Here is a 25,014-nt window from a genome sequence, read left to right as displayed (position 1 = left end):
ATACTTTCTCACGGGAGGGAATTTTGTTTGACTGTAGCGTTTATATAAAACAGGAGGCAGATTTTTGTAAATCTCCTTAACAAATGATAATGTCTATGTAATTCTGTACGAAGCCGATCACCAATCATCCATTAGCAGGGCAGATTTAAATGGTGTCTACCAGGAAACCACTTGATGTGCCAACCAACGTATCGACAGGATCCTAATACTGGCTATACGCCTGGCTCTAGAAATGGCGTAAAATTACTTGTGTTATATTAATATGCATTTCCTTCTTTGCTAACAATAAAGAAAGACAGCAGCGAGAAAAGCCTTTCGTGCAGCCGTGTCCAGTTACCTATGCTGCCAAGAATTCTAGAGATGTCACGAGATCACATAAATGCTGTAGAGTACACAAAACATCCAAAAGGAAGAGAGACGGGCTGAGCGCTCACATGATGATCCAGCTATTTATACCATCCAGAAGTTAACCGTATCCAGCTGGGAAAGGAGCAGCAAAGCCCAGTAAATGAACATGATTAATGGCTGAATATTTCCACTGCTTTGACCTGACATCACAAGACTCTAGCTTAGCTCACATTTCCTATTTCACCACTTCCTAGCCAGAAGACATTACTGCTCAGCTACTAATGGAGAAGATTTTTGATAGGTCTCTGGTGGGAGAGTCTGGGTGTCCAGAAGATAAGAAACAAGACGCTGTACAGGAATATGCTACACCAAGCCGGGGAACAAAAATCTGAAAATTGATGGTGCATCCTCAGGACTGGCGGGAGTCAGGTTAACCTGCATGCTTTCTACATAGTAGTGGTGGTGCAGGGCAGTTATAGCTAATGAACGGGACCACGCTCTACTTACCCTACACCACTGCTGCTATGTAGATGCCATGCAGTTAAACACTTACAGGGTGCAGAGGTTGAACGAATGTTGTGGCCCCTTTAGCCCCGGAGGTTTTTTTCATTTTTGCGTTTTCATTTTTCACTCCCTGCCATTCCGGGGGCCATAACTTTTTTAATTTTTCCAACCACATAGCCGTATGAGGGCTTGTTATTTGCGGGACAAGTTCCACTTTCTAATTCCACCATTTAATATTGCATACAATGTAGTGGGGAGCTTAAAAAAAAAAAATACACAACAGTTTTATGGGTTTTGTTTTTATGGCATTCCCTATACATAGAAACATAGAATGTGTCGGCAGATAAGAACCATTTGGCCCATCTAGTCTGCCCAATATACTGAGTACTATGGATAGCCCCTGGCCCTATCTTATATGAAGGATGGCCTTATGCCTATCCCATGCATGCTTAAACTCCTTCACTGTATTTGCAGCTACCACTTCTGCAGGAAGGCTATTCCATGCATCCACTACTCTCTCAGTAAAGTAATACTTCCTGATATTACTTTTAAACCTTTGCCCCTCTAATTTAAAACTATGTCCTCTTGTCGCAGTTTTTCTTCTTTTAAATATTCTCTCCTCTTTTACCTTGTTGATTCCCTTTATGTATTTAAAAGTTTCTATCATATCCCCTCTGTCTCGTCTTTCTTCCAAGCTATACATGTTAAGGTCCTTTAATCTTTCCTGGTAAGTTTTATCCTGCAATCCATGTACTAGTTTAGTAGCTCTTCTCTGAACTCTCTCCAAAGTATCAATATCCTTCTGGAGATATGGTCTCGAGTACTGCGCACAATACTCCAAATGAGGTCTCACTAGTGCTCTGTAGAGCAGCATGAGCGCCCCCTCTTTCTACTGGTAATGCCTCTCCCTATACACCCAAGCATTCTGTATGTCCCCATACGGTAAAGTGGACCTGTTACTTACATTCTCCAGGTCGGTACAATTACGGCGATACCACATCTGTTTAGTTCTTCTTGCTTTTCAATACTCTTCTCAGCTCTACGCCCCCAGCAGTGCCGTTGTAGCCCCGGACACACCCAAATGCCCCCCCCCCATTATGTCGCTGGCCTCGGTGCATGCCCAGTGAAACATTTCAGGCTGATTCCCTCAGTTCTGAACACTGCCTGCAGCTGCGCTCTTCCGGTTCAACTGAGGGCATCAGCCTCAAATGTTTCACTGGAAGAAAAGCGTTGAGATTTTTCAGCGACGCTGAAAGCAAGGATGGGCGGGGTTATCTGCGGTTAGTGATATTGTGGGTTGGGGGGGAAGACAACAACGGCGCTGCTGGGGGCGTAGAGTATGAGCCGAGGAGAGGCGTGCTTGGGCTCTGCTGGAGGGCAGGCCCGGGCACCTTTGACCAAAAATAACGCCCCTCTGGGCACCTTACTGGCTCATTTGCATATGTAATAAAGTGGATTTTGTCAAGATAGAAACCGAGCAGCAAGGAAAGAAAAGCACATCTGGAAAGGAGGTAGTAAGTGCTACAAGGCAATAGTTTTAGTTTAATAGCAATGATCCAGGTGACAGATTTCCTTTAATACTTTCTCTCCTTTTATGATCCCCACGTGATTTTGGCTTCACAAACTGCATCAAAAAACCTGAACGTGTGTCAGCACCCTACAATCTGTTGCCAGGACCGATGATTGAGGTGTCCACACTGCAGATCATTTCACTCGATGAACAAGAGTTTCACTCATTGATCAGATGATATATACGACACCTTTACATGGGCCAATGATCAGGAACGAGTGTTTATAGAAATGCTCGTTCCAGATAACCGGCCTAAACATTGGTCGTGTAAATGCTGTAAATATGTAAGGCTTTAGTGTTGCAAGTCATCCCCAAGCCAAGAACAACCAAATTTGAGTCAGAAAAGCTTATAGTAATCTTATTATGACTATTTTGTTATCGTGGTTTACATACAGGTCTTAATATGTTAAACTTGTCATTCAGTAAAAGCAATAATATGTATGATGCCAACCTTCTGGCTTGTCAGTTCCCGTTTGAGTCTTTCCATTTCACCTTCCTGGTTCTGAAGCCTCATTTGAAGGTCACAGTCAATCTTGGAGTCACTTGATGGTAAAGACTCCACAGAAGTGTTATCGCTGCTGTATCGGTTCCTCAGTGCACCTAGTAATGGAAGCTTGCCTATGGAATGGAGTGTCAAAAATAAACTGATGCAAAAAGAAGTGAAGCACAGCTATGTAAATGCAGCCTAAAGGGCATCTGTCAGCAGTTTTGTACCTGTGAAACTGGCTGCCCCGTTACATGTGCGCTTGACAGTTTAAGGTATCTGTGTTGGTCCCATGTTCATATGTACCCCAATTGCTGAGAAAAGTCAGTATGTCAGTATTGCCCCCAATTGCTGAGAAAAGTCAGTATGTAGTGGGGAGCTCTAGAAGCAATGGGGGGCAAATGAGCCTCTAGGAGCAATGGGGGCGTTGCTGTTACTCCTAGAGGCTCAGATGTCTCTGCAACTGCCGCCCCCTCTGTACTTTGATCGAAAAGGACCAGGCAGTGAAAACGTCCTCATATATGGCCAGGACTTCTCCTAAAGTTAATCAAAGTGTAGAGGGAGCGGCAGTTTCAGAAAAAGCTGAGTCTCTAGCTGTAATGGCAATGTCCCCATTGCTCCTAGAGGCTCATGTACATATATTAAAACTTCAAAGCAGCAGTGCAGGCACATATCAACATGGGACCAACACAGATGCCTTCAGCTGCCAAGTGCACATGCAAGAGGTCAGCCAGTTTCATAGGTACAAATCTGCTGACAGATGCCCTTTAACTCAATTCTACTGCATCAGTACATTATTCAGGAATTCTGTGATTATTTTTACATCTGTACTGTATTCCATCGTTTACTCTGTGTAGCAGTGATGGGGACATTAACCACTTTGCGAACTCCGCCGTATATGTTCGCACCAAGTTGCGCATGCAGCGGGCACCATAGCCTCTGGGTTTCTGCTGCTTCAAACAGCATAGACATCGCCGCATGCGAAAATGGCCAGTTCAACAATTTTATGTCACATCAACTCCCTGCAAATTTTTTTAAATAAAAAGTGATCAAAATGGTATCACTAAAAAGTACAGATCGCTCTGCAAAAAAATATCCCTCACACAGCTCTGTATGCATAACTACAAAAAAGTTAGAGGGCTCAGAATATAGTGCTGAAATTTTTTTTTTTTTTTAAGGTTTACATTTTTTTTTTCAGTATTAGAAAGCAAGAAAAACTATACTAGTGTGGTATCGTTGGAATTGTACTGAATGCGGTCCCCAATGCAATCCGTGCAGCGGGCCGGTCCCATTCAACTTGAATGGGTCCGTAGTATGTCTGCACCGCAAAAAAATATGAAGTCATATATTTTTGCGGTGCGGAACCACGGAAAGAAACACCAGGGAAGCACTCCAGAGTGCTTCTGGTGTTCCGTTCCATGACTCCGTTCCGCATCTCCGGAATTGTGGACCCATTCAAGTGATCTCACATCTCACTTAGGCCGTGTGCATGAGGCCTAAGACACAAATAAGCCTTCCAGCATCATTTAGCACAGGCTTTACCTGTGTTCCATTTGCCTGCATCCATAGGAGGTCTTCTCCTTTCCTCATGCAGAAGCGATTCCTCCAGCTCCCTAGGGGTTGGGTTAAGCAGCTCCCATTCCTCATTGGTGTAAAAGATGCTCTTCCTGCCTTCATTGCTATTTCGGCCAGGTCGTAGGCTCTGCACGGAGTTTCTAACACAACACAAGAGACCAGATGACAGGCATTCATTATTTACACAGTGTATATGCAAACTCATGTACAGACACTGCATTTGTTATACTCATTTGCTGAAAACCAAGGAAAGGCCTGACATCTATTTTTGTAGTACCGAAAATTATGGCTACTGAAAGTAGGATTCATGGTGAAAATTTTTCACTGTGACAAAAATTAAAGGGGTTCTCCAGGCTTTTAATATTAATGACCTATCCTCAGGATAGGCCATCAATATCAGATCTGCGGGGGTCCGACACTCGGCACCCCTGCCGATCAGCTGTATGAAGGGAAGGTGTGCATGTGCTGTCTCCTCATACATCTGATATTGATGAGCTATCCTGAGGATAGGTCATCAATATTAAAAGCCTGGAGAGCCCCATTAAGTGAGAAGAAAGTGATCCATGAAATGTCTGCTTTTTAAATCCAAGACACTGCAAACTGAGCATAATGTGGAATTGGGACAAGGGTAGTTAATGAACAAGATGGAATTATACTGCAGCGGCATATTTTTAATACAGTATATATAGTTTACAAGGGGTTAAAAATAAGAAAAAGCCATACTCAATCAGTCAAACAATGGTCATAGTGGTGACCCACCCCTGCCACCGATCTGCTGAGAGAGTCTTTCTTGGCATTTCCAGTGTGTCCAGCTGGGATCAGGAGCCAAGAGCCGCAGACAGCAAGGGATCAGAGAGGGTGAGTATTGCTTTTTTTTTTTTTTTAAACCCCAGGGAGTCTATATATATATATATATATATATATATATATATATATATATATATATATAAATAAATTATACTGCTCGACAACCTCTTTAATGCAAAACTACAATATATTTAGCTTTTTGGTGTACTTATGTTATGAAGCACATTAATAATTATCTTTGCATAGTCTTGATATATCTACAGTCCAGTCATTTTATTGCCTGTGATCGCGAATTATTAGAATGTTTGGGATTATGGTCAAGTCGGTCTGGTTACTAAGAAAACACTTCCTAGCAACCATATTTTTTTCCTGGTGGATGTCCAGCAGCATGTCATTAGCAATTAGACACAAATTACTGAGGTTTGAAGCAGCGTAAGGGAGAAAATGGCTTTTCTTAAAGGGAACCTGCCACCATGAAATGCAGTACAATCTGCAGGCAGCATATTATAGAGCAGGAGGAGCGGAGCAGATTGATGTATAGTTTTATGGGAAAAGATTCAGTAACACGTGTAATTTATTTATTAAACCTCTGCTCTTTCAAAGCTTAGGAGTCATACGGGCAGTCCTACCCTGTATGCTTAAGTGTGCAGGTGTCAGTCACTGATATGACCTCCCACATGACTCCTAAGTATAGAAAGAGCAGAGGTTTAAATAAATAAATAAATTAAAAGTTATACTGAATTTTTTCCCAAAAAACTATACATCTATCTTCACAGCTCCTCCTGCTGCGGTGAACAGACTGCACTGCATTCCGTGGTGACAGGTCCTCTTCTAGGAGACCAGCTGTGTATGCAAGGTGCATCTGGAAAGTCTTCAATTCCTCAAATTTTTTTATGTTGCAGCCTTGTGCTAAATAAATAAAAAAAAAAACGTCCCTATCATTCTGCACTGAATACCCCATAATGAGAAAGTGAGAACAGAACGTTCAAAATCTTTGCTAATTCATTGAAAAGAAAAACTAAAATCTTGCAGTGACAAAAGTATTCATACCCTTTACTCAGTACTTCAATGAATCCCTTTTGGCAGTGATTACAGCCTCCGGGTCTTCAAGGATATGATGGCTGAAGGTTTGTACACCTGAATTTGGGGATTTTCTGCCATTTTTCTTTGCAGATTCTCTCAGGCTCTGTCAGGTTGGAAGGGAACCATCAAAAAGCCATTTTCAGGTCTCCCCAGAGATGTTTGCTTGAGTACAAGTTAGGGCTGTGGCTGGGCACATTCACAGAGTTGTCCCTAAGCCACTCCAGTGTTGGCTTGGCTGTGTGCTTAGGGTCATTGTCTTGTTGGAAGATGAACCTTTGACCCAGTTCTTCTCATCATGGCTTGGATTCTGCTCTGATATGCACTCTCAGCTGTGAGATCTTTTATAGAGAGGCAGGTGGACTCAATCAAGGTAGAGAAACATCTCAAAGATAAGAAGTGAAAAGAGAAATGGAAGGCCCCCAGAGGTAAATTTCAACGGTCATAGCAAAGGGTCCGAATAGTTATGTCCATGTGAAATTTTAGTTTTTCCTTTTTAATAAATTTGAAAAATTATCTAAAATTCTGTTTTCACTTTCTCATTATGGGGTATTGAGTGCAGAATGATGTAGGAAAACTTTTTTTTTTTTAATCTAAGCACAAGGCCACAACATAACAAAATGTGTAGAAAGTGAAAGGGTCTGAAGACTTTCCGAATGCTTTGGATCACTCAGAGAAAAAGAACTGTCTCACTAGTGCCATTTATCTGAAAGAACTCCAGTGTTGGCTTGGGTGTAATGTCGGCCAATCCCATAAAGTACAGGAGCTTAGATAGTCATACAGACATTTCTAGACAATAACAACATTTGAGACTCTATAAATATAATTTCACTTGTGGTTCTGCATTCTGCTTCTGTTACGTTTCTAAATGATAAATACTAAAACCTTGCAGTAACCAAATCTATAGAATTTTTTTTATATACATGTTTATATACATTTTTTTCCAGCCAAGGACAGTAGTTATTGTCAACATGGAAGTCACCTGGTTTAATCCATTCATTGAGTACTGTCACTTGTTCTATGTTCGATTTTAAAAGTTGTAGCAAATACAGTTGTGTTCAAAATAATAGCAGTGTGTTTAAAAAAGTGAATAAAGTTCAGAATCCTTCTAATAGCTTCTATTTCCATACACACAAATGCATTAGGAACACTACACATTCTATTCCAAATCAAAACATGAAGAAAAATATATCAAATTTGTGTTGTGCCTCTTAAAAAATTGAAGAAAAGTGAATATTAGACTGTTCAAAAAAATAGCAGTGTTTGTATTCTTCTTTACAAACTCAAACATTCACTATATAAACTGAAAAATGTTTGAAGATTTTGCTTTTCTTTGAATCACTTAACTAATATTTAGTTGTATAACCACTGTTTCTGAGAACTGCTGTACATCTGTGTTGCATGGAGTCAACCAACTTCTGGCACCTGTGAACAGGTATTCCAGCCCAGGATGATTGGACTACATTCCACAGTTATTCTCTATTTCTTGGTTTTGCCTCAGAAACTACATTTTTGATGTCACCCCACAAATTTTCTATTGGATTAAGATCCGGGGATTGGGCTGGCCACTCCATAACGTCAATCTTGTTGGTCTGGAACCAAGATGTTGCATGTTTACTGGTGTGTTTGGGGTCGTTGTCTTGTTGGTACTCCCATTTCCTCTTCAGTATAAGACAGCATGATCTCTTCAAGTATTCTGATGTATTCAAACTGATCCATGATCCCTGGTATGCGATAAATGGGCCCAACACCGTAGTATGAGAAACATCCCCAAATCATGATGCTTGCGCCACCATGCTTCACTGTCTTCAGTGTACTGTGGCTTGAATTCAGTGTTTGGGGGTCGTCTGACAAACTGTCTCTGGCCACTAGACCCAAAAAGAACAATCTTACTTTCATCAGTCCACAACATGTCTCTTTAGGCCAGTCAATGTGCTCTTTGGCAAATTGTAACCTCTTCAGCACATGTCTTTTTATCAACAGTGGGACTTTACGGTGGCTTCTTTCAGATAGCTTGGCTTCACATAGGCGTCTTCTAATTGTAACAGTACTCACTGGTAACTTTAGACCTTCTTTGATCTTCCTGGAACTGATTGTTGGCTGAGTCCTTGCCATTTTGGCTATTCTTCTATCCATTTGAATGGTAGTTTTTAGCTTTCTTCCACATCTTTCAGGTTTTGGTTGCTATTTTACAGCATTTGCGATCATTTTAGCTGAGCAGCCTATCATTTTCTGCACTTTATATGTTCTCCCCTCTCCAATCAACTTTTTAATCAAGGTACGCTGTTCTTCTGAACAATGTCTGGAACGACCCATTTTCCTCAGAATTTCAGAGAGAAATGCACTGTAACCAGCATGTACAACATTTGCTGCCTTCCTTCCTTAAATAAGGGCAATAATTGTCACCTGGTTTTCAAAGAATGAATGACCTCACTCATTGAACTCCACACTGCTATTATTTTGAACATGCCCCTCTCAATAAGTGATTGAATTAGAGAGAATCAGAAGCATGCATGTCATGACTGTTGGGTCTGTTGGATTTCTATTACTGTACTACACCGGCTAGTAAATTATTTGCCATGTAGAAATATCATTTCTACCAAAAACAGTGATTGATCAGGTTAGTGATGTCTGACTGTTATTATTTTTAACACAACTGTAAGTCCAGCATCAGTCAAACCTGAAGGGGTCTATGTAGGACTTAGTGATGTATGCAGGTCTGGACGGGGGTAAGCTATTGTAAAGTGGGCCAAATATATTATATAACCACTGGCTGAACCTACCAATTTAGGTGGGAACGCCCAATCATCTAATCGGTTTGGTGGTTTCCTAACTTTTCCCAAACAGCAGATTAGATTTCAACATGCTCCATTCTTTTCAGGTTAGATAAGCCACCACCAGAAGGGTTTGGTAACAGTTTACTCCACTGTCCCCATTCAGAACCCATGCATGCTCGACCAAGACATGTAAGGGGGGTGGGAGGTATAGTTAGGTCAACAGCCGTGTAGGGAAAGCTTTACAGCCGAAGTTTCTTATTTATTTTTTTGAGAAACTCATTTATAGTGAAAAGCATCTAAGTATCCATTTTTTTTACATAATCTTGGCCAACTCAATAGTGCTTAGATATCAAGTGCCACATAAACATGAGAAAATTCATATCCATCCCCTGTTCTTTATAGATTTGTGTACAGGTCTATCCACTTCTATCTTTAAACAATCTGGAAAAGCAGAATTCATGTTTTTTCCATCTTATTCTGGTCTTCAGAGCTCCAGTTTCGCAAACGTATGTGTATTCACAAGCTATCGCAAAATGCAAAGAATGCTGGAGCATGTGACACTTGCATTAATCAAACTGAAAGGTTCCTTGACTTTGATGTTCAAAGACTGATTTTAAAAGGCGATTTAGAAAAACACATTTACATTGAGTTACTTGTCACATTTGTAACAGTTGAAAATTGAAGAGACACTTTAACATCTCATTAGAAAGTGCTAGAAGCTTCTTACAGAAATTGGTCTTTAACCGAGCACAACCCCATGAAGGTTCAAGTTTGGGCAAATGTACAGTTCTGGAGCTCAGTTTTAGAGTAGGTTAAAACAGAGTTTTGCATGTTTTTCAGCCAAAGCCAGAAGTGGATTTGAAAGGAATTGGAAATATAAAAGGACTTCTTTTTTTTTAATCAAAGCATTTTTATTATTAGCAAAATAATTGTTACAGATACAGTTAGTATCACATCTTAACAAAAAATAAAGTACAATCCACTGTATGTATATATATAATTTTTTTTTTTATACAAGCAAGGAAATCTACCCACTCAACCCCTCTTGCCCTTAGCCCCTCTCCCCTTCCCAACCCCTTACTCACTCCAGCAGTGGCTTTCCACCTACTTTCCCCTTTAAATCACAATATGACTGAGACAACCAGTCACTCCATAATTTATCAAAGTTTTGTGGGCATCCTCTTTTTAGGAATATAGCTTTATCACACAGCAACATATTATTAACCTTTATCCGGAATTCCTCCAGTGAGGGAGTCCTCTCCTGTATCCAGTACAAGGCTATCAGTTTTCTGGCTACAACATCCACCCCACCGCTACCTTTCTATATTCATCTGTCCCAATTTTAGAGACATAACCTAATATACATATTTTGGGATCTCTTTCCACTCTCTCGAGAATACTTGATGTATTGTCTCCAATATGCCTTCCCAATATCTGTTTAGATTCGGACATTGCCACATCATGTGCAGCAGGTCGGCTGGCTCCAATGAGCATCTTGGACATCTCGCATTAATTCTGACTCCAATATGATGTAAAAATATTTGCATTTTGTACACTCTATGAATTATAAACAGCTGGGACAATTTCTCTTGTTCATTCTCAAAGTGCAGCATTTATAAGTGCATTGGAGATACTCAGGAGGTAATCTGGAGGTGGATACAATCTAAAAAAGTAAGATTTGTTTGTTTAAAATCTTTCCCCTCTTTAAAATGGCAGACCTGGTTCTGTGCAGGAATTGTTGTGCTTTTATTTCAGGTTCCACTCTTCGGAGGTTTGGATGCTGTTTGATCTGTAGACAGCTCTCGATAATGCAGCAGGAAATAGCATTTTTGAAATCTGAGATTTGTAAATTAACTCTGTGACCTCAGTGGAACCACTTCTAAAATGTCTTCACATTGTTCTTGTTGTATCTCCCCCAGATCCCTCTCCCACTCCTTCATTCATGTCAGCGGATGGGACTCTAGAAACGTATCCATTAGTAATGTGAATAGCGTAGATATCAAACCTCTCTTATATCCCCCAGTTAGCGTTAATTTTTGGGCCGTCTCTAACTTATTAATATTAGTGCCTTTTTTAATCGTGGTACGCATGACGCAGCTGAAGATACTGAAAGAACCTTGTACGAGGAATCCAGAATTTCTCCTGTAGGTCCGCTAAGGACCTGAATACTCCATTATCTAATAGATCTCCTATCCTAAGGACCCCTTTATTCATCCATTCCTTTATGAGAGAGAGAGAGATAGAGATAGAGATAGAGATAGAGAGAGAGACTCCAGTAAGAGGGGGTTGCTCCGTAACGGAATTCACTGATACCCAGGACCCCTCTCAGCTGCTTAACCTTGGCCCATACTTTTTTCATAAGCCCTATTAAGGGAAGATGGTCCTCCAGACTATATATCCCTGCGCCCTCCAGTATCCACATTAGATTTCTCCCCCCTATTTTTCCCTGCAATATCTGACTAGTCATATCCATCAATGTACAGTTGCAAGGAAAAGTATGTGAACCCTTTGGAATGATATGGATTTCTGCACAAATTGGTCATAAAATGTGATCTGATCTTCATCTAAGTCACAACAATAGACAATCACAGTCTGCTTAAACTAATAACACACAAAGAATTAAATGTTACCATGTTTTTATTGAACACACCATGTAAACATTCACAGTGCAGGTGGAAAAAGTATGTGAACCCTTGGATTTAATAACTGGTTGAACCTCCTTTGGCAGCAATAACTTCAACCAAACGTTTCCTGTAGTTGCAGATCAGACGTGCACAACGGTCAGGAGTAATTCTTGACCATTCCTCTTTACAGAACGGTTTCAGTTCAGCAATATTCTTGGGATGTCTGGTGTGAATCGCTTTCTTGAGGTCATGCCACAGCATCTCAATCGGGTTGAGGTCAGGACTCTGACTGGGCCACTCCAGAAGGCGGATTTTCTTCTGTTTAAAGTATAACTGTCATATATATTTTTTTTGGAGTATTGGATTGTGGTGATTAATATCTCCTTGGTGGCCCTATTTCAACTTTTCACTGTGTATTCAATTACCCCTTAATTCCACATTTTTGTTCCCTGTACTGCCTACTTTTACCTGTGCTTAAAATAGGGTTGCTAGGCATGTTCCGACTATCTGTTGAAAGACGGAGGACGCAGAAGCAGGCTGCGTGCAAGGTCAAATTACTGACAGCCAGGGACTGTAAGTAAATGATTAAAGCCAGGTCCTCCCCAGCAGCTGATAACAGTTCACTTCTCCCTGTCCCTGCACTTGGCAGACGCTCCCTCACTCAGCAGAGCTGGAGAAGTAGAGTTGAAGCAGCGCAGACAAGGGAAGGAAGATCTGACATCTGCTCAGTGTATAAATGAAAGCAACATGTGGTAAGAGGACCCCTTTGTGCTGCAGGAGATTAACCCTTTAGGGGGGAGGGCTCTGGTTACTGACACTTTTGGGGGGCTATTGTTACTGGATAGTGAGGGCAGGCGGGATTAGCCTCAGGGTGAGGGCAGTGGCGGCCATCTTAACTGAATAGTGAAATTGCAGTTTTATGCAGACTGGTTGCTAAGGGCTGAATCTTATTAAATATGGGGTAAGTCAGTCTAATAGTAACTAATTCTGGAATATCATGTTATTAGTAACTACATATATAAAAATTGACATTAGGGTCTAAATGTGACAGTTATCCTTTAAGCCATTCTATTGTTGATTTACTTCTATGCTTTGGGTCGTTGTCCTGTTGCAACACCCATCTTCTGTTGAGCTTCAGCTGGTGGACAGATGGCCTTAAAGGGGTTGTCCGAGTTATGAAAAAAAAAAATATATAGCACTGAAAATCTGATGGGCAGCAATAAATAACTAAGCTAAGCAAGTTTCAGGCAAAAATATATATATATATATCCTCATTTCCCTGTTTCTCTTCTGGCCCTTGTTTACATGCAATAACAACAATCTCTGCCCCTCCCCCTGCACTGCTAAGGGAGTGGATACAAGAGCTGCCCTGAGTGCTGGGAGAATCAACAGCAACTTGTAAGTATAGAACTACAAGTCCCACCTGTATCATGACACTGCTAATACACACAGGATCTTCCCCCTACCTTCTTGTGCAATGCTCTCTCTAGTCTGTCAGCTCCAGTGCCCAGCATTGTCTCCTCACTGCCTGCAGCTACCCAGTCTGTGCAGCTGAAGGGGTTAAGAATCCTAGGAGAGAGCAGACAGCCCGGCAGTGAAGGGGGGCGTGGCCAGCACAGTGACGTCTTGTTTACAGGCTTGTAAACAAACTTCATCAGAGCAGGGAGAGAGGCTGACATCACAGGTCATGTGACCCTCAGTCAAATCTGATAAACCAGGCACTGCAGGTAAAGTGAGTTAATTGTAAAGTTGTTGAATTTGCCTAGTTAGGAACATAGAAAGAACAAAAAAATAACTCGGACAACCCTTTTAAGTTCTCCTACAAAATGTCTTGATAAACTTGAGAATTCATTTTTCCTTCGATGATAGCAATCCGTCCAAGCCCTGACGCAGCAAAGCAGGCCCAAACCATGATGCCCCCACCACCATACTTCACAGTTGGGATGAGGTTTGGATGTTGGTGTGCTGTGCCTCTTTTTCTCCACACATAGTGTTGTGTGTTTCTTCCAAATAACTCAACTTTGGTTTCATCTGTCCACAGAATATTTTCAGTACTGCTGTGGAACATCCAGGTGCTCTTGTGCAAACTGTAAACGTGCAGCAATGTTTCTTTTGGACAGCAATGGCTTCCTCTGTGGTATCCTCCCATGAAATCCATTCTTGTTTAGTGTTTTACGTATCGTAGATTCGCTAACAGGGATGTTAGCATATGCCAGAGACTTTTGTAAGTCTTTAGATGACACTCTAGGATTCTTCTTCACCTCATTAAGCGGTCTGTACTGTGCTCTTGCAGTCATCTTTACAGGACAGCCACTCCTAGAGAGAGTAGCAGCAGTGCTGAACTTTCTCCATTTATAGACAATTTGTCTTACCGTGGACTGATGAACAGCAAGGTTTTTGGAGATACTTTTATAACCCTTTCCAGCTTTATGCAAGTCAACAATTCTTAATTGTAGGTCTTATGAGAGCTCTTTTGTGCGAGGCATCATTCACATCGGGCAATGCTTCTTGTGAAAAGCGAACCCAGAACTGGTGTGTGTTTTTTATAGGGCAGGGCAGCTGTAACCAACACCTCCAATCTCATCTCATTGATTGGACTCCAGTTGGCTGACACCTCAGTCCAATTAGCTCTTGGAAATGTTGTTAGTCTAGGGGTTCACATACTTTTTCCACCTGCACTGTGAATGTTTGCATGGTGTGTTCAATAAAAACATGGTAACATTTAATTCTTTGTGTGTTATTAGTTTAAGCAGACTGTGATTGTCTATTGTTGTGATTTAGATGAAGATCAGATCACATTTTATGACCAATTTGTGCAGAAATCCATATCATTCCAAAGGGTTCACATACTTTTTCTTGCAACTGTCTAATCCTTCCACCCTTTAAAATGCTGACATTGCGCTGCTAAATAAAAAATCCAAGGATTTGGTACCGCCAGCCACCCCGCCATTTTTGAGTATTGCAGTGTCTCCAATTTAATCCTAGGTTGACCTCCTCTCCATATTAAGTCTCTGAATATAGCATTAATTTTATGAAATCTGTCCAAGGGTAGCCAAACCAGGGCATTGTGAAGTACGTGTAGCAGCTGCGGCATCATTACCATCCTGAGGAGATTAAAGGGAACCTGTCACTGGGATTTTGTGTATAGATCTGAGGACATTGGCTGCTAGATGGCCGCTAGCAGATCCGCAATACCCAGTCCCCATAGCGCTGTGTGCTTTTATTGTGTAAAAAAAACTATTTGATACATATACAAATTAACCTGAGATGAGTCCTGTCCCTGTGCCATCTAGCAACCCATGTCCTCAGCTCTATACCCAAAATCCAGGTGACAGGTTCCTTTTAACTCTACCCACAACTGAAAGGAATAGTTTACACAATGCTTTAGCCTTCGCTCTAAATTCCCCCAACGATGGACACAGGTTTAAGTCCTCAAAGTCCCTTAGCCTAGGAGATATGTGAATTCCTAATTACTTAATACTTTCCACACAGGGAATATTATTAGCTATGACCGTTTCAGACACTACATGTCCATCAATAAGCATCAGTGCTGATTTTTGCCAATTAATCGTAAGGCCCGAGAGTCTACCAAACCGGTCTATAAGCGACATAGTAGCTGTTATAGAGGACACTGGAAATAAAGGACTTCTGACTTTGGCTGAAAAAAAACAGCATTAGGCCTATTGCACACGACCGTATGGCTTTTTTTAGTGTTTTGCGGTCCGTTTTTGTTCCGTTTTTCCGTATGGCATATACAGTATACAGTAATTACATAGATAAAATTGGTCTGGGCATAACATTTTCAATAGATGGTTCAGCAAAAAACGGAACGGAAACGGAAGACATACGGATGCATTTCCGTATGTGTTCCGTTTTTTTTTGCGGACCCATTGACTTGAATGGAGCCACGGAACATGATTTGCGGGCAATAATAGGACATGTTCTATGTTAAAACGGAACGGAAAAACGGAAATACGGAAACGGAATGCATACGGAGTACATTCCGTTTTTTTTGCGGAACCATTGAAATGAATGGTTCCGTATACGGAACGCAAAAAACGGCCAGTAAACGGGAAAAAAAAAACGGCCGTGTGCAGGAGGCCTTAAAGAGGTCCTTTCATCGGTCCAAACATTGTGAACTAAGTGTCATGATCTGTACAGCGGCGCCCAGGGATCTCATTGCACTTACTATTATCCCTGGGTGCCGCTCCGTTCTCCTGCTATGCCCTCCGGTATGTTCGGTCACTTGGTTATAGTAGGCGGAGACTTAGGGGACTTGGTTATAGTAGGAGGAGACTGCCCATGTTCTGCTGGGCATCTTCTTCTCCCAGGCTGGGAGCTCTGCGCTGCGATTGGCCAGCACTACAGCCTAGGAGAAGGAGACGCCCAGGAGTACAAGGGCAGTCTCCTCCTACTATAAACAAGTGACCGAACACATACCGGAGGACATAACGGGAGAACGGAGCGGCGCCCAGGGATAATAGTAAGTGCAGTGAGATCCCTGGGCGCCGCTCTACAAATCATGACACTTAGTTCACACTGTTTGGACCGATGAAAGGTCCTCTTTAAGATCTGCCTCAATTCCTCCTCCAAAAAACTACCCTAAAGAAACAATTTAGTGGTCCCTGACGAAATGTTCATTCTGTAGACACAAACAGCTAAAGCAGCCTTGAAGTGCAAAGATCTTACAAGCAGAAACCCACTTCTCGGCTTCCTAGACCCTCTCAGCATGATTGGTGGAGTAGTAGATTGCCCTTTTTTGCACAGAAACCTGCTAACTAAGTAGGTGGCAAGTACAGATAGGCTAATGGTTAAATAACCTTTAGTACAAGGAGACTGACCTGAAGCGGTGACGTCAGTCATTTCACAGTACCCACTCACTAAACAGTAAAACGACTCAACAGCAGCAACACATTCGGCTTTAGATAACAAGCCATTTCACAGGAAGTTTAGGCTGTGATACATATCTAAACCACACAGCAGAACCTGAAGTAGGCCTCTCGGGCTCTGCCGTCCTATAGACTGTAGTAAGTAACAGCGTTCTATTTGTCTGTGGGAGGATAATTCACAAGTGCACAACGTATGTAACAGGATTACAACATCTCTAGCTTCATGTTGTAATCCAAATCTTACGTTTCCTTATGCTGAAATACTTATTTCATAGCCCAGCCGATCACACAGACTTACAAGCGGCAGCCGTATTGTGTGGGCACAAACAAGAAAATGTATTAATTTCATCCTTTTATTGAGAGTACCTGATGTCATTGCTCCACTGCCTAAGCAAGCCCTGCACTGCACCCGACTGACTGGGTCCATGGTCAGGGGTCTGATCTCCGAGGTCAGCTGTGAAGTGGACACGGGCCCGTTCTGCGGAATTAGCCATACAGGGTAGACTTGGGATTTCTGCAGCAAAACGTAAAAAGGTGTAAAGTGTCACAAAAATAACATTTAAAAAAAAAAAAAAAAGAGACAAAAAACTTGGAGCGCCAACCAAAATGAAGTTCTATTTTCATAACTGCATGACGAGTAGTTACAGGAAAATCTCTAGTCTTGCCAGAACAGGTACACTACCTATGAGAATTCACATCTACAGGATTTACATACAGCCTGCAGCAGAAGTATATGGCAGATTTTTTCCTTCCTCTTTTTAATTCTTGATGTTATATTCTCATGCAGGGTTCTTCCCTATATACACTACCCCCACAATTTGAAGCAGCAGCACACAAACAATTCTCCCAATGCTTAGTCACACAATGTGAATGGGAGCGCAGAACGTAAACTAGATCAATGTGACGTGGCACAGCAGAAGAGAACTGTATGTGTGCCCCAAAATACCCCCCAAACTAGAGCAAAAGGTGTACAGTGTAAGGCCTGTATCACACAGCCTGCCAGATACCTGGATCCGATACTGCCGGATGTTACCGGAATGAATGGGGCAGTGCCAGTAATTGGCATTCGCCCCTCATGGTGTCATTGAGACATATATTATGTATAGTTGGTGGCTAGGTGTCTCTATTCCCTCTGCACCCCCCCCCCCTTTCTTTCCCTTCTGTTCCCGCCATTTATTTCTCCTCAGGTGAAGTCTGTGGTTAGCCGGCAGCTGGAGTAAAGGTGATTGGCAGTGAAGGTCTCTGACCAGTTGCTGGGCAAAGGGCTATTTTTAGCTGGAACAATGGATTGGTCAAGGTCAAGTTTCGGCGGGAAGAAAGGTGTATTTATGGAAGGCACTCACCATCGGGAGCTCTGTCAGCGGCTGAAGACTGAAGAAGGAAGATCGTGTCCCGCCCGCCCTCCCAAGGGTTTAGTCGCGGTCTTTTAATATAGGGGGAGGTAGGGGGGGGTTAGTCGCTCAGCCTTACTGGGTGGACTCTTGATGAGTAGTGCACTAATGGACTTGAGTTGATATTGGTGGGAATTTCAATGGTTTATTAATTAATGGAATGTGGTTATTTATGGTTACCCACCTTCCCCCTCAGTTTAATAAAGACCGCGGCCATTTTTATCCACAATGGTAGTCTTGTGTATTTATTATAATGTAAGGTTAAATTGTCGAATATGGCACCATGGCTGTCGGCCCTATTGACTATAATGCATGCATTTGTCCAGCTGATTCCCGGCATATTTGCTCGGTAGCAGCCAGATCTCTGCCGGACCCCATTATAGTCAATGGGGCCGGTTGGCATTCCGGTAACATCTGGATATGCTGGACCCAGATAGCTCGGCCAGAACTAATGCTGGCTGCGTGAAACAGGCCTAGGTGGTGCAGAGTCCAACTATGTAATTGTTATCTTTATACTTGCTTGTATTCTGTCACTGTGCTCCAACAAACCAGCAATAAAATGCATTGAGAGGACTCCTGAGCTCGTGCACACAATGGAGAGGTCTCGAAGAGGAGTCCTCTCAATGCATTTTACTGCTTGTTTGTGGGAGCACAGCGCAGGTATACATGCAAGTATAAAGATAAAAATTACATCATTGGACTCAGCATCACTTACACTACATACTGCTCATGCTAGTTGGGGGGCTGTTTCGGAGCGAACAGATTCCCTTTAAAGGGGTTATCCGCTTTTGTTTTATATTGATGGCCTACACTCAGGATGGGTCATCAATATCAGATAGGAGGGGGGCCCAACTGCCGGCACCCCGCCAATCAGCTGTATGAAGAGAAGGCAGCGCTTGTGCGAGTGCTGTGTCCTCTTCCCAGTTTACCATCGCAGTGGCGAGCAGTGCAATTACAACAACTCCTTTCCATTCACGTCAATGGGACGGCTCCATCCTATTCAAGTCAATTCAATATTCAAGATATTGAAAAAATTCTATATCTAAGTGTACAGCATATGTTAGAGCTCAAATAGCAATGGCATAATACACTTGTATTACTACAAATGTCCTAGAAAACAATAGTCACTGACATTTTCAATACCAAGTTTAAAGCTCTCTTGCTTGTCCTCTTCCTCTCATGCTGCAGACCATAGATTGTACTTTACGGCACCCTGTAACCGGCTCACAAGATACAGACTGTCATAAAGGTTGGCAGAAGGTGGTCAGTGCTTTTGCATAGCTCCACATTTTATAGGCAAATTCTCCCATCTGTGGTACTTTATAGTAAGCCTTAGGCTACTTTCACACTGGCGTTTTGAATTCAGTTTGTGAGATCCGTTTCAGGGATCTCACAAACGGTTCAAAACGGATCAGTTCAGCCCCAGTGCATTCTGAATGGATAAGGATCCGTTCAGCATGCATCAGTTTGGCTCTTCTGGATGCGAAGCAGCATTTTGGTGTCCATCTGGCGATGCGGAGCCAAACTGATCCGTTCTGACTTACAATGTAAGTCAATGGGGAGGGATCCGTTTTCACTGACACAATATGGTGCAGTTGAAAACGGATCCGTCCCCCATTAACTTTCAATGTAAGTCAGGACGGATACGTTTTAACTTAGACTTTTTAAAAAAAAGAATAATGCAAGCGGATACGTTCTGAACGGATACAAGCGTTTGCATTACAGGTGCGGATCCGTCTGTGCAGATACCAGATGGATCCGCACCTAACGCAGGTGTAAAAGTAGCCTAAAAAGCCATGTACACCTTTGGGGGAATTTTTTATTTATTATTGCATTGTACTCATTTTGAGCTAAAATAATTTTTTTAATTGGTCCTTATTAAAAAAAATATGGAGCCCTTTTTTGTGTACAGAGCTTAAATGCTGTAGTAGCACCCTGTGGATTTTCTGTCTTTTCCGTCAGAGCAGGAGCTGACGGACTCCTTATCTCTGCTCTCTGGCACTATAAACACTCAGTCCTTATCTTACTGATAAGAATGTGGCTTAAATAAGGGCTCTTTCACACCTGCGTTATTGTCTTCCGGCCTAGAGTTCCGTCGTCGGGGCTCTATGCCGGAAGAATCCTGATCAGGATTATCCTAATGCATTCTGAATGGAGAGTAATCCGTTCAGGATGCATCAGGATGTCTTCAGTTCCGGTACGGAACGTTTGTTGGCCGGAGAAAATACTGCAGCATGCTGCGCTTTTTGCTCCGGCCAAAAATCCGGAACACTTGCTGCAAGGCCGGATCCGGAATTAATGCCCATTGGAAGGCATTGATCCGGACTTAAGCTAAACGTTGTTTCGGCGCATTGCCGGAGCCGACATTTAGCTTTTTCAGAGTGGTTACCATGGCTGCCGGGACGCTAAAGTCCTGACAGCCATGGTAAGTGTAGCGGGGAGCGGGGGAGCAGTGTACTTACCGTCCGTGCGGCTCCCCGGGCGCTCCAGAGTGACGTCAGGGCGCCCCAAGCGCATGGATCACGTCATCCATGCGCATGGGGCGCTCTGATGTCATTCTGGAGCGCCCCGGGAGCCGCACGGACTGTAAGTATACTGCTCCCCCGCTCCCCGCTCCTACTATGGCAACCAGGACTTTAATAGCGTCCTGGGTGCCATAGTAACACTGAAAGCATTTGGAAGACGGTTCCGTCCTAAAATGCTTTCAGTACACTTGCGTTTTTCCGGATCCGGCAGGCACCTCCGGCAACGGAAGTGCATGCCGGATCCCAACAACGCAAGTGTGAAAGAGGCCTAAGTTTTTATGACCTTTTAGTAGTTTAGAGATAAGGTTTATTAGATGACCGTCACAAAGTAAAAGTACCAATCACGCAGCTAGAAAAACTGTTAACACTTTGTGACAGAACAGCTCAATATTTTTAATAAAGGCCAATAGAAAAAAATATTTTTAGCCAAAAATGATTAAGATGCAATCCTAAAAAACAAAATTTTATACACAGCCTTTAAAGGGAATCTGTCAAAAACTAACTACAAAAAAAAAAAAGTAAGTGACCCGTTATGAATCAGGGTCTCCATTAGTAGTTTATGCTGCCCTCAGAGAAGACATAAAACCGGTCACAGATTCCTTTTACAAACACTAATGAGAATCTGAATCTGTTTTACCTGAGCTTTCTTTGGCTACCAAACCAGTGGGGACCTGCCCAGCTGTAGGATTCACCATGCTGTCTCGCTTTCCTATAGCATGGCTATTACAATACTCCCAACGTTTCTGCTGTAATTCTTGCAGCCAGTAAGTCATTGCTTGACGACTAGAAGCCTGAAGTAAAAGAGAGAAAAAAATAGTCACATTTAGCCCAATTGTCCCATGGCTCACAGCTGAAAAGTTATAAATCTGTGTATTTTCATCTTTTTACATGTACAAATAATTTACATAAAACTGATTATCACTTATCTTGTACTGATCCTGCCTAACAGTCTAATGGTCAGTATAATTCTCCAGAGCTGCAATCACAATTCTGCTGGTTGCTTTTGGATCCAGACTCACCATTAAAAGGAGAGGCAATCTATTTACACACTTACTAAACGTTCCATCTGCACATACTATGTAATGTAATAACAAATAATCACACTAAAGTGGTAGTGCCAAGTATGAAAGTTATCCCCTACCCACAGTAGAGAGGATCACTAACTGATTCCCAGAATGGGAACCCAACGATCCTGCCCTGATGAAGCGGCAGGCTGAGCAAGCGCTCTACTGCTCCATTTGTTCTTTATGGGACTGTTGTAAATAGCTGAGCAGTCCCATAGAATATACAGAATATCACAGACAAAAAGGGCACACAGTGCCAAAACGTGTACAGTATATCACCAACAAAATGGGCACACAATGCTAACATGTATACAGTATATCAGACAAAAAGGGCACGCAATTCTAACATGTGTACAGTATATCACCTACAAAAAGGGCATAGAATGCCAACATGTGTACAGTATATCACCTATAAAAAGGGTACACAATGCCAACACGTTTACATTATATCCCTGACAAAAAGGGCACACAATGCTAACATGTATACAGTATATCAGACAAAAAGGGCACGCAATTCTAACATGTGTACAGTGTATCACCTACAAAAAGGGCATACAATACCAACATGTGTACAGTATGTCACCTACAAAAAGGCACACAATACCAACATGTGTACAGTATATCACCTATAAAAAGGGTACACAATGCCAACACGTGTACTGTATATTACCTACAAAATGGGCACACAGTGCCAACACGTGTACATTATATCCCTGACAAAAAGGGCACACACAATACCAACAGGAGTAATAATCATTCATTTATTAAATCATAGTGATAATTAAATCACAAAAAAGCTAAAAAATAGGGGAGTTGACATACACCAAAGAAGGGGGGTAATAAACTGTGCTAAAAAAAACAAAAAAAACAATGACATCAATGTATACCAAAACATAAGTAAACAATTGCAATTGTACAGAAACCCTATATAGGAAGTGAGTCATACAGAGAAAAATCCCGGGATTTGGCATCTCCATATGAAGCAGTTTGTGACAATTAAACTGTATACGGAATGGGAGTTGGTACTTTTATATCTATGCCACATTTTATCCAGACTACTGTTACATTTTATGCACTTACTTGCCTTCTCCCCCTTTTTTTTTTTTTAAATGTGTCTATCACGTTTATGAATTACACACTTTTTATAGATTTGTATACAGTGATCCCTCAAGATACAATGGCCTCAGGATACAATATTTTCAACATACTATGGTCTTTTCTGACCCATCGTAAGTTGAAACCAGACTCCACATACAATGTCTCAGAATCAGATCCAGCCAATCAAAGCCACTTCTCTGGTAAAATAGCTGTATACATTGTTAGTTAGCAGCCATTCCTGACTGTTACATGTAAGGACTTGTCTTATCTGTCTTAGTTATCTGCTTATTTTTCTTAAATCTTCATTTTCTATTATATTGGGTGACATTTTGGGGCTTTGGAAATGATTAAATATATACAGTACAGACCAAAAGTTTGGACACACCTTCTCATTCAAAGAGTTTTCTTTATTTTTATGACTATGAAGGCATCAAAACTATGAATTAACACATGTGGAATTATATACATAACAAACAAGTGTGAAACAACTCAAAATATGTAATATTCTAGGTTCTTCAAAGTAGCCACCTTTTGCTTTGATTACTGCTTTGCACACTCTTGGCATTCTCTTGATGAGCTTCAAGAGGTAGTCCCCTGAAATGGTCTTCCAACAGTCTTGAAGGAGTTCCCAGAGAAGCTTAGCACTTGTTGGCCCTTTTGCCTTCACTCTGTGGTCCAGCTCACCCGAAACCATCTCGATTGGGTTCAGGTCCGGTGACTGTGGAGGCCAGGTCATCTGGCGCAGCACCCCATCACTCTCCTTCATGGTCAAATAGCCCTTACTTTCAAAGTTTTCCCAATTTTTCGGCTGACTGACTGACCTTCATTTCTTAAAGTAATGATGGCCACTCGTTTTTCTTTACTTAGCTGCTTTTTTTCTTGCCATAATACAAATTCTAACAGTCTATTCAGTAGGACTATCAGCTGTGTATCCATCTGACTTCTCCTCAACACCACTGATGGTCCCAACCCCATTTATAAGGCAAGAAATCCCACTTATTAAACCTGACAGGGCACACCTGTGAAGTGAAAAGCATTTCAGGGGTCTACCTCTTGAAGCTCATCAAGAGAATGCCAAGAGTGTGCAAAGCAGTAATCAAAGCAAAAGGTGGTTACTTTGAAGAACCTAGAATATGACATATTTTCAGTTGTTTCACACTTGTTTGTTATGTATATAATTCCACATGTGTTAATTCATAGTTTTGATGCCTTCAGTGTGAATCTACAATTTTCAGTCATGAAAATAAAGAAAACTCTTTGAATGAGAAGGTGTGTCCAAACTTTTGGTCTGTACTGTATATATGAAGAGGAACGCTAAAACAAAATAACAAATCTTTATTAATAAGATACTAGAATAAAATAGAAGGGTATATACCCAAACGACAGCTACCAGCTGGGTAGAAAAGGTGAATATCACAAAATTGTGGGACCTAACCTACTGAAGATACTAATAGCGCCACTTAACGAGAGGTATGTATGACAGAAGCATGAAAGGTGGGTCCCACAAACTAGAGCCACCAGCACAAAGGGGCTAAGGCGGCCATCATAGCGCCGATTGTGTTGCACACTAGCACGCCGCCCCTCAGTTTTGAGGTGGACGGCTTAGGCAGGGCTGTAGGTTCCAGCTATTACGCCGTGCCACACACTAGAGGTATCCGGCTATAGGCAGGTTACCCTACATCTGTCCTAGGCTTTAGCTTTAAGCCATACCTCACACCAGAGGTTGCGGTCTCAAGCGAGGTGCATTCTGCTCCTGATGAAGTGCACTTAGGTGCACGGAAACGCGTTTAACAAACATTATACGTGGCGGTGGCCGGAGAGTTGGTGGTTGTTGGCATACCAGTCAATACAGCGGCTCTTTTTTGTGCCTCAGTCCAGCACCTTAATTTATTCAGTGTAGTGGTGGTAATGTGCGCTGCCACCCACTGCAACTGTTGTTAATCCTAGCACTACAGCTCCTTCGTGCTAGGTATCCTGCTTTAATCAACCCCACTTTGGTTAGCTACAGTTGCAAGAAATAGTATGTGAACCCTTTGTAATGATATGGATTTCTGCACAAATTGGTCATAAAATGTGATCTGATCTTCATCTAAGTCACAACAATAGACAATCACAGTCTGCTTAAACTAATAACACACAAAGAATTAAATGTTACCATGTTTTTATTGAACACACCATGTAAACATTCACAGTGCAGGTGGCAAAAGAATGTGAACCCTTGGATTTAATAACTGGTTGAACCTCCTTTGGCAGCAATAACTTCAACCAAACGTTTCCT

The 25,014-nt window shown here is 41.9% G+C and overlaps 1 protein-coding gene across 1 annotated transcript in view; it reads right to left on the bottom strand.

The window, feature by feature from the left end:
* Nucleotides 1-25,014, bottom strand: part of TBC1D2B (TBC1 domain family member 2B) — a 66,820-nt gene that overhangs the window by 23,336 nt on the left and 18,470 nt on the right. Inside the window, exons 2-5 of the mRNA XM_040413643.1 lie at nucleotides 21,212-21,365; nucleotides 17,025-17,172; nucleotides 4,449-4,621; nucleotides 2,874-3,040 (exon numbers count right to left, since the gene is read on the bottom strand). Of these exons, the coding sequence (XP_040269577.1) occupies nucleotides 2,874-3,040; nucleotides 4,449-4,621; nucleotides 17,025-17,172; nucleotides 21,212-21,365 (642 nt within the window). The remainder of the gene's footprint in view (nucleotides 1-2,873; nucleotides 3,041-4,448; nucleotides 4,622-17,024; nucleotides 17,173-21,211; nucleotides 21,366-25,014) is intronic.

The sequence above is a fragment of the Bufo bufo genome, chromosome 1, assembly GCF_905171765.1.
Source record: "Bufo bufo chromosome 1, aBufBuf1.1, whole genome shotgun sequence".
NCBI lineage: Eukaryota > Metazoa > Chordata > Amphibia > Anura > Bufonidae > Bufo > Bufo bufo.
The sequence above is the reverse complement of the archived record's forward strand: the minus strand, read 5'-3'. Positions and strand labels throughout refer to the sequence as shown.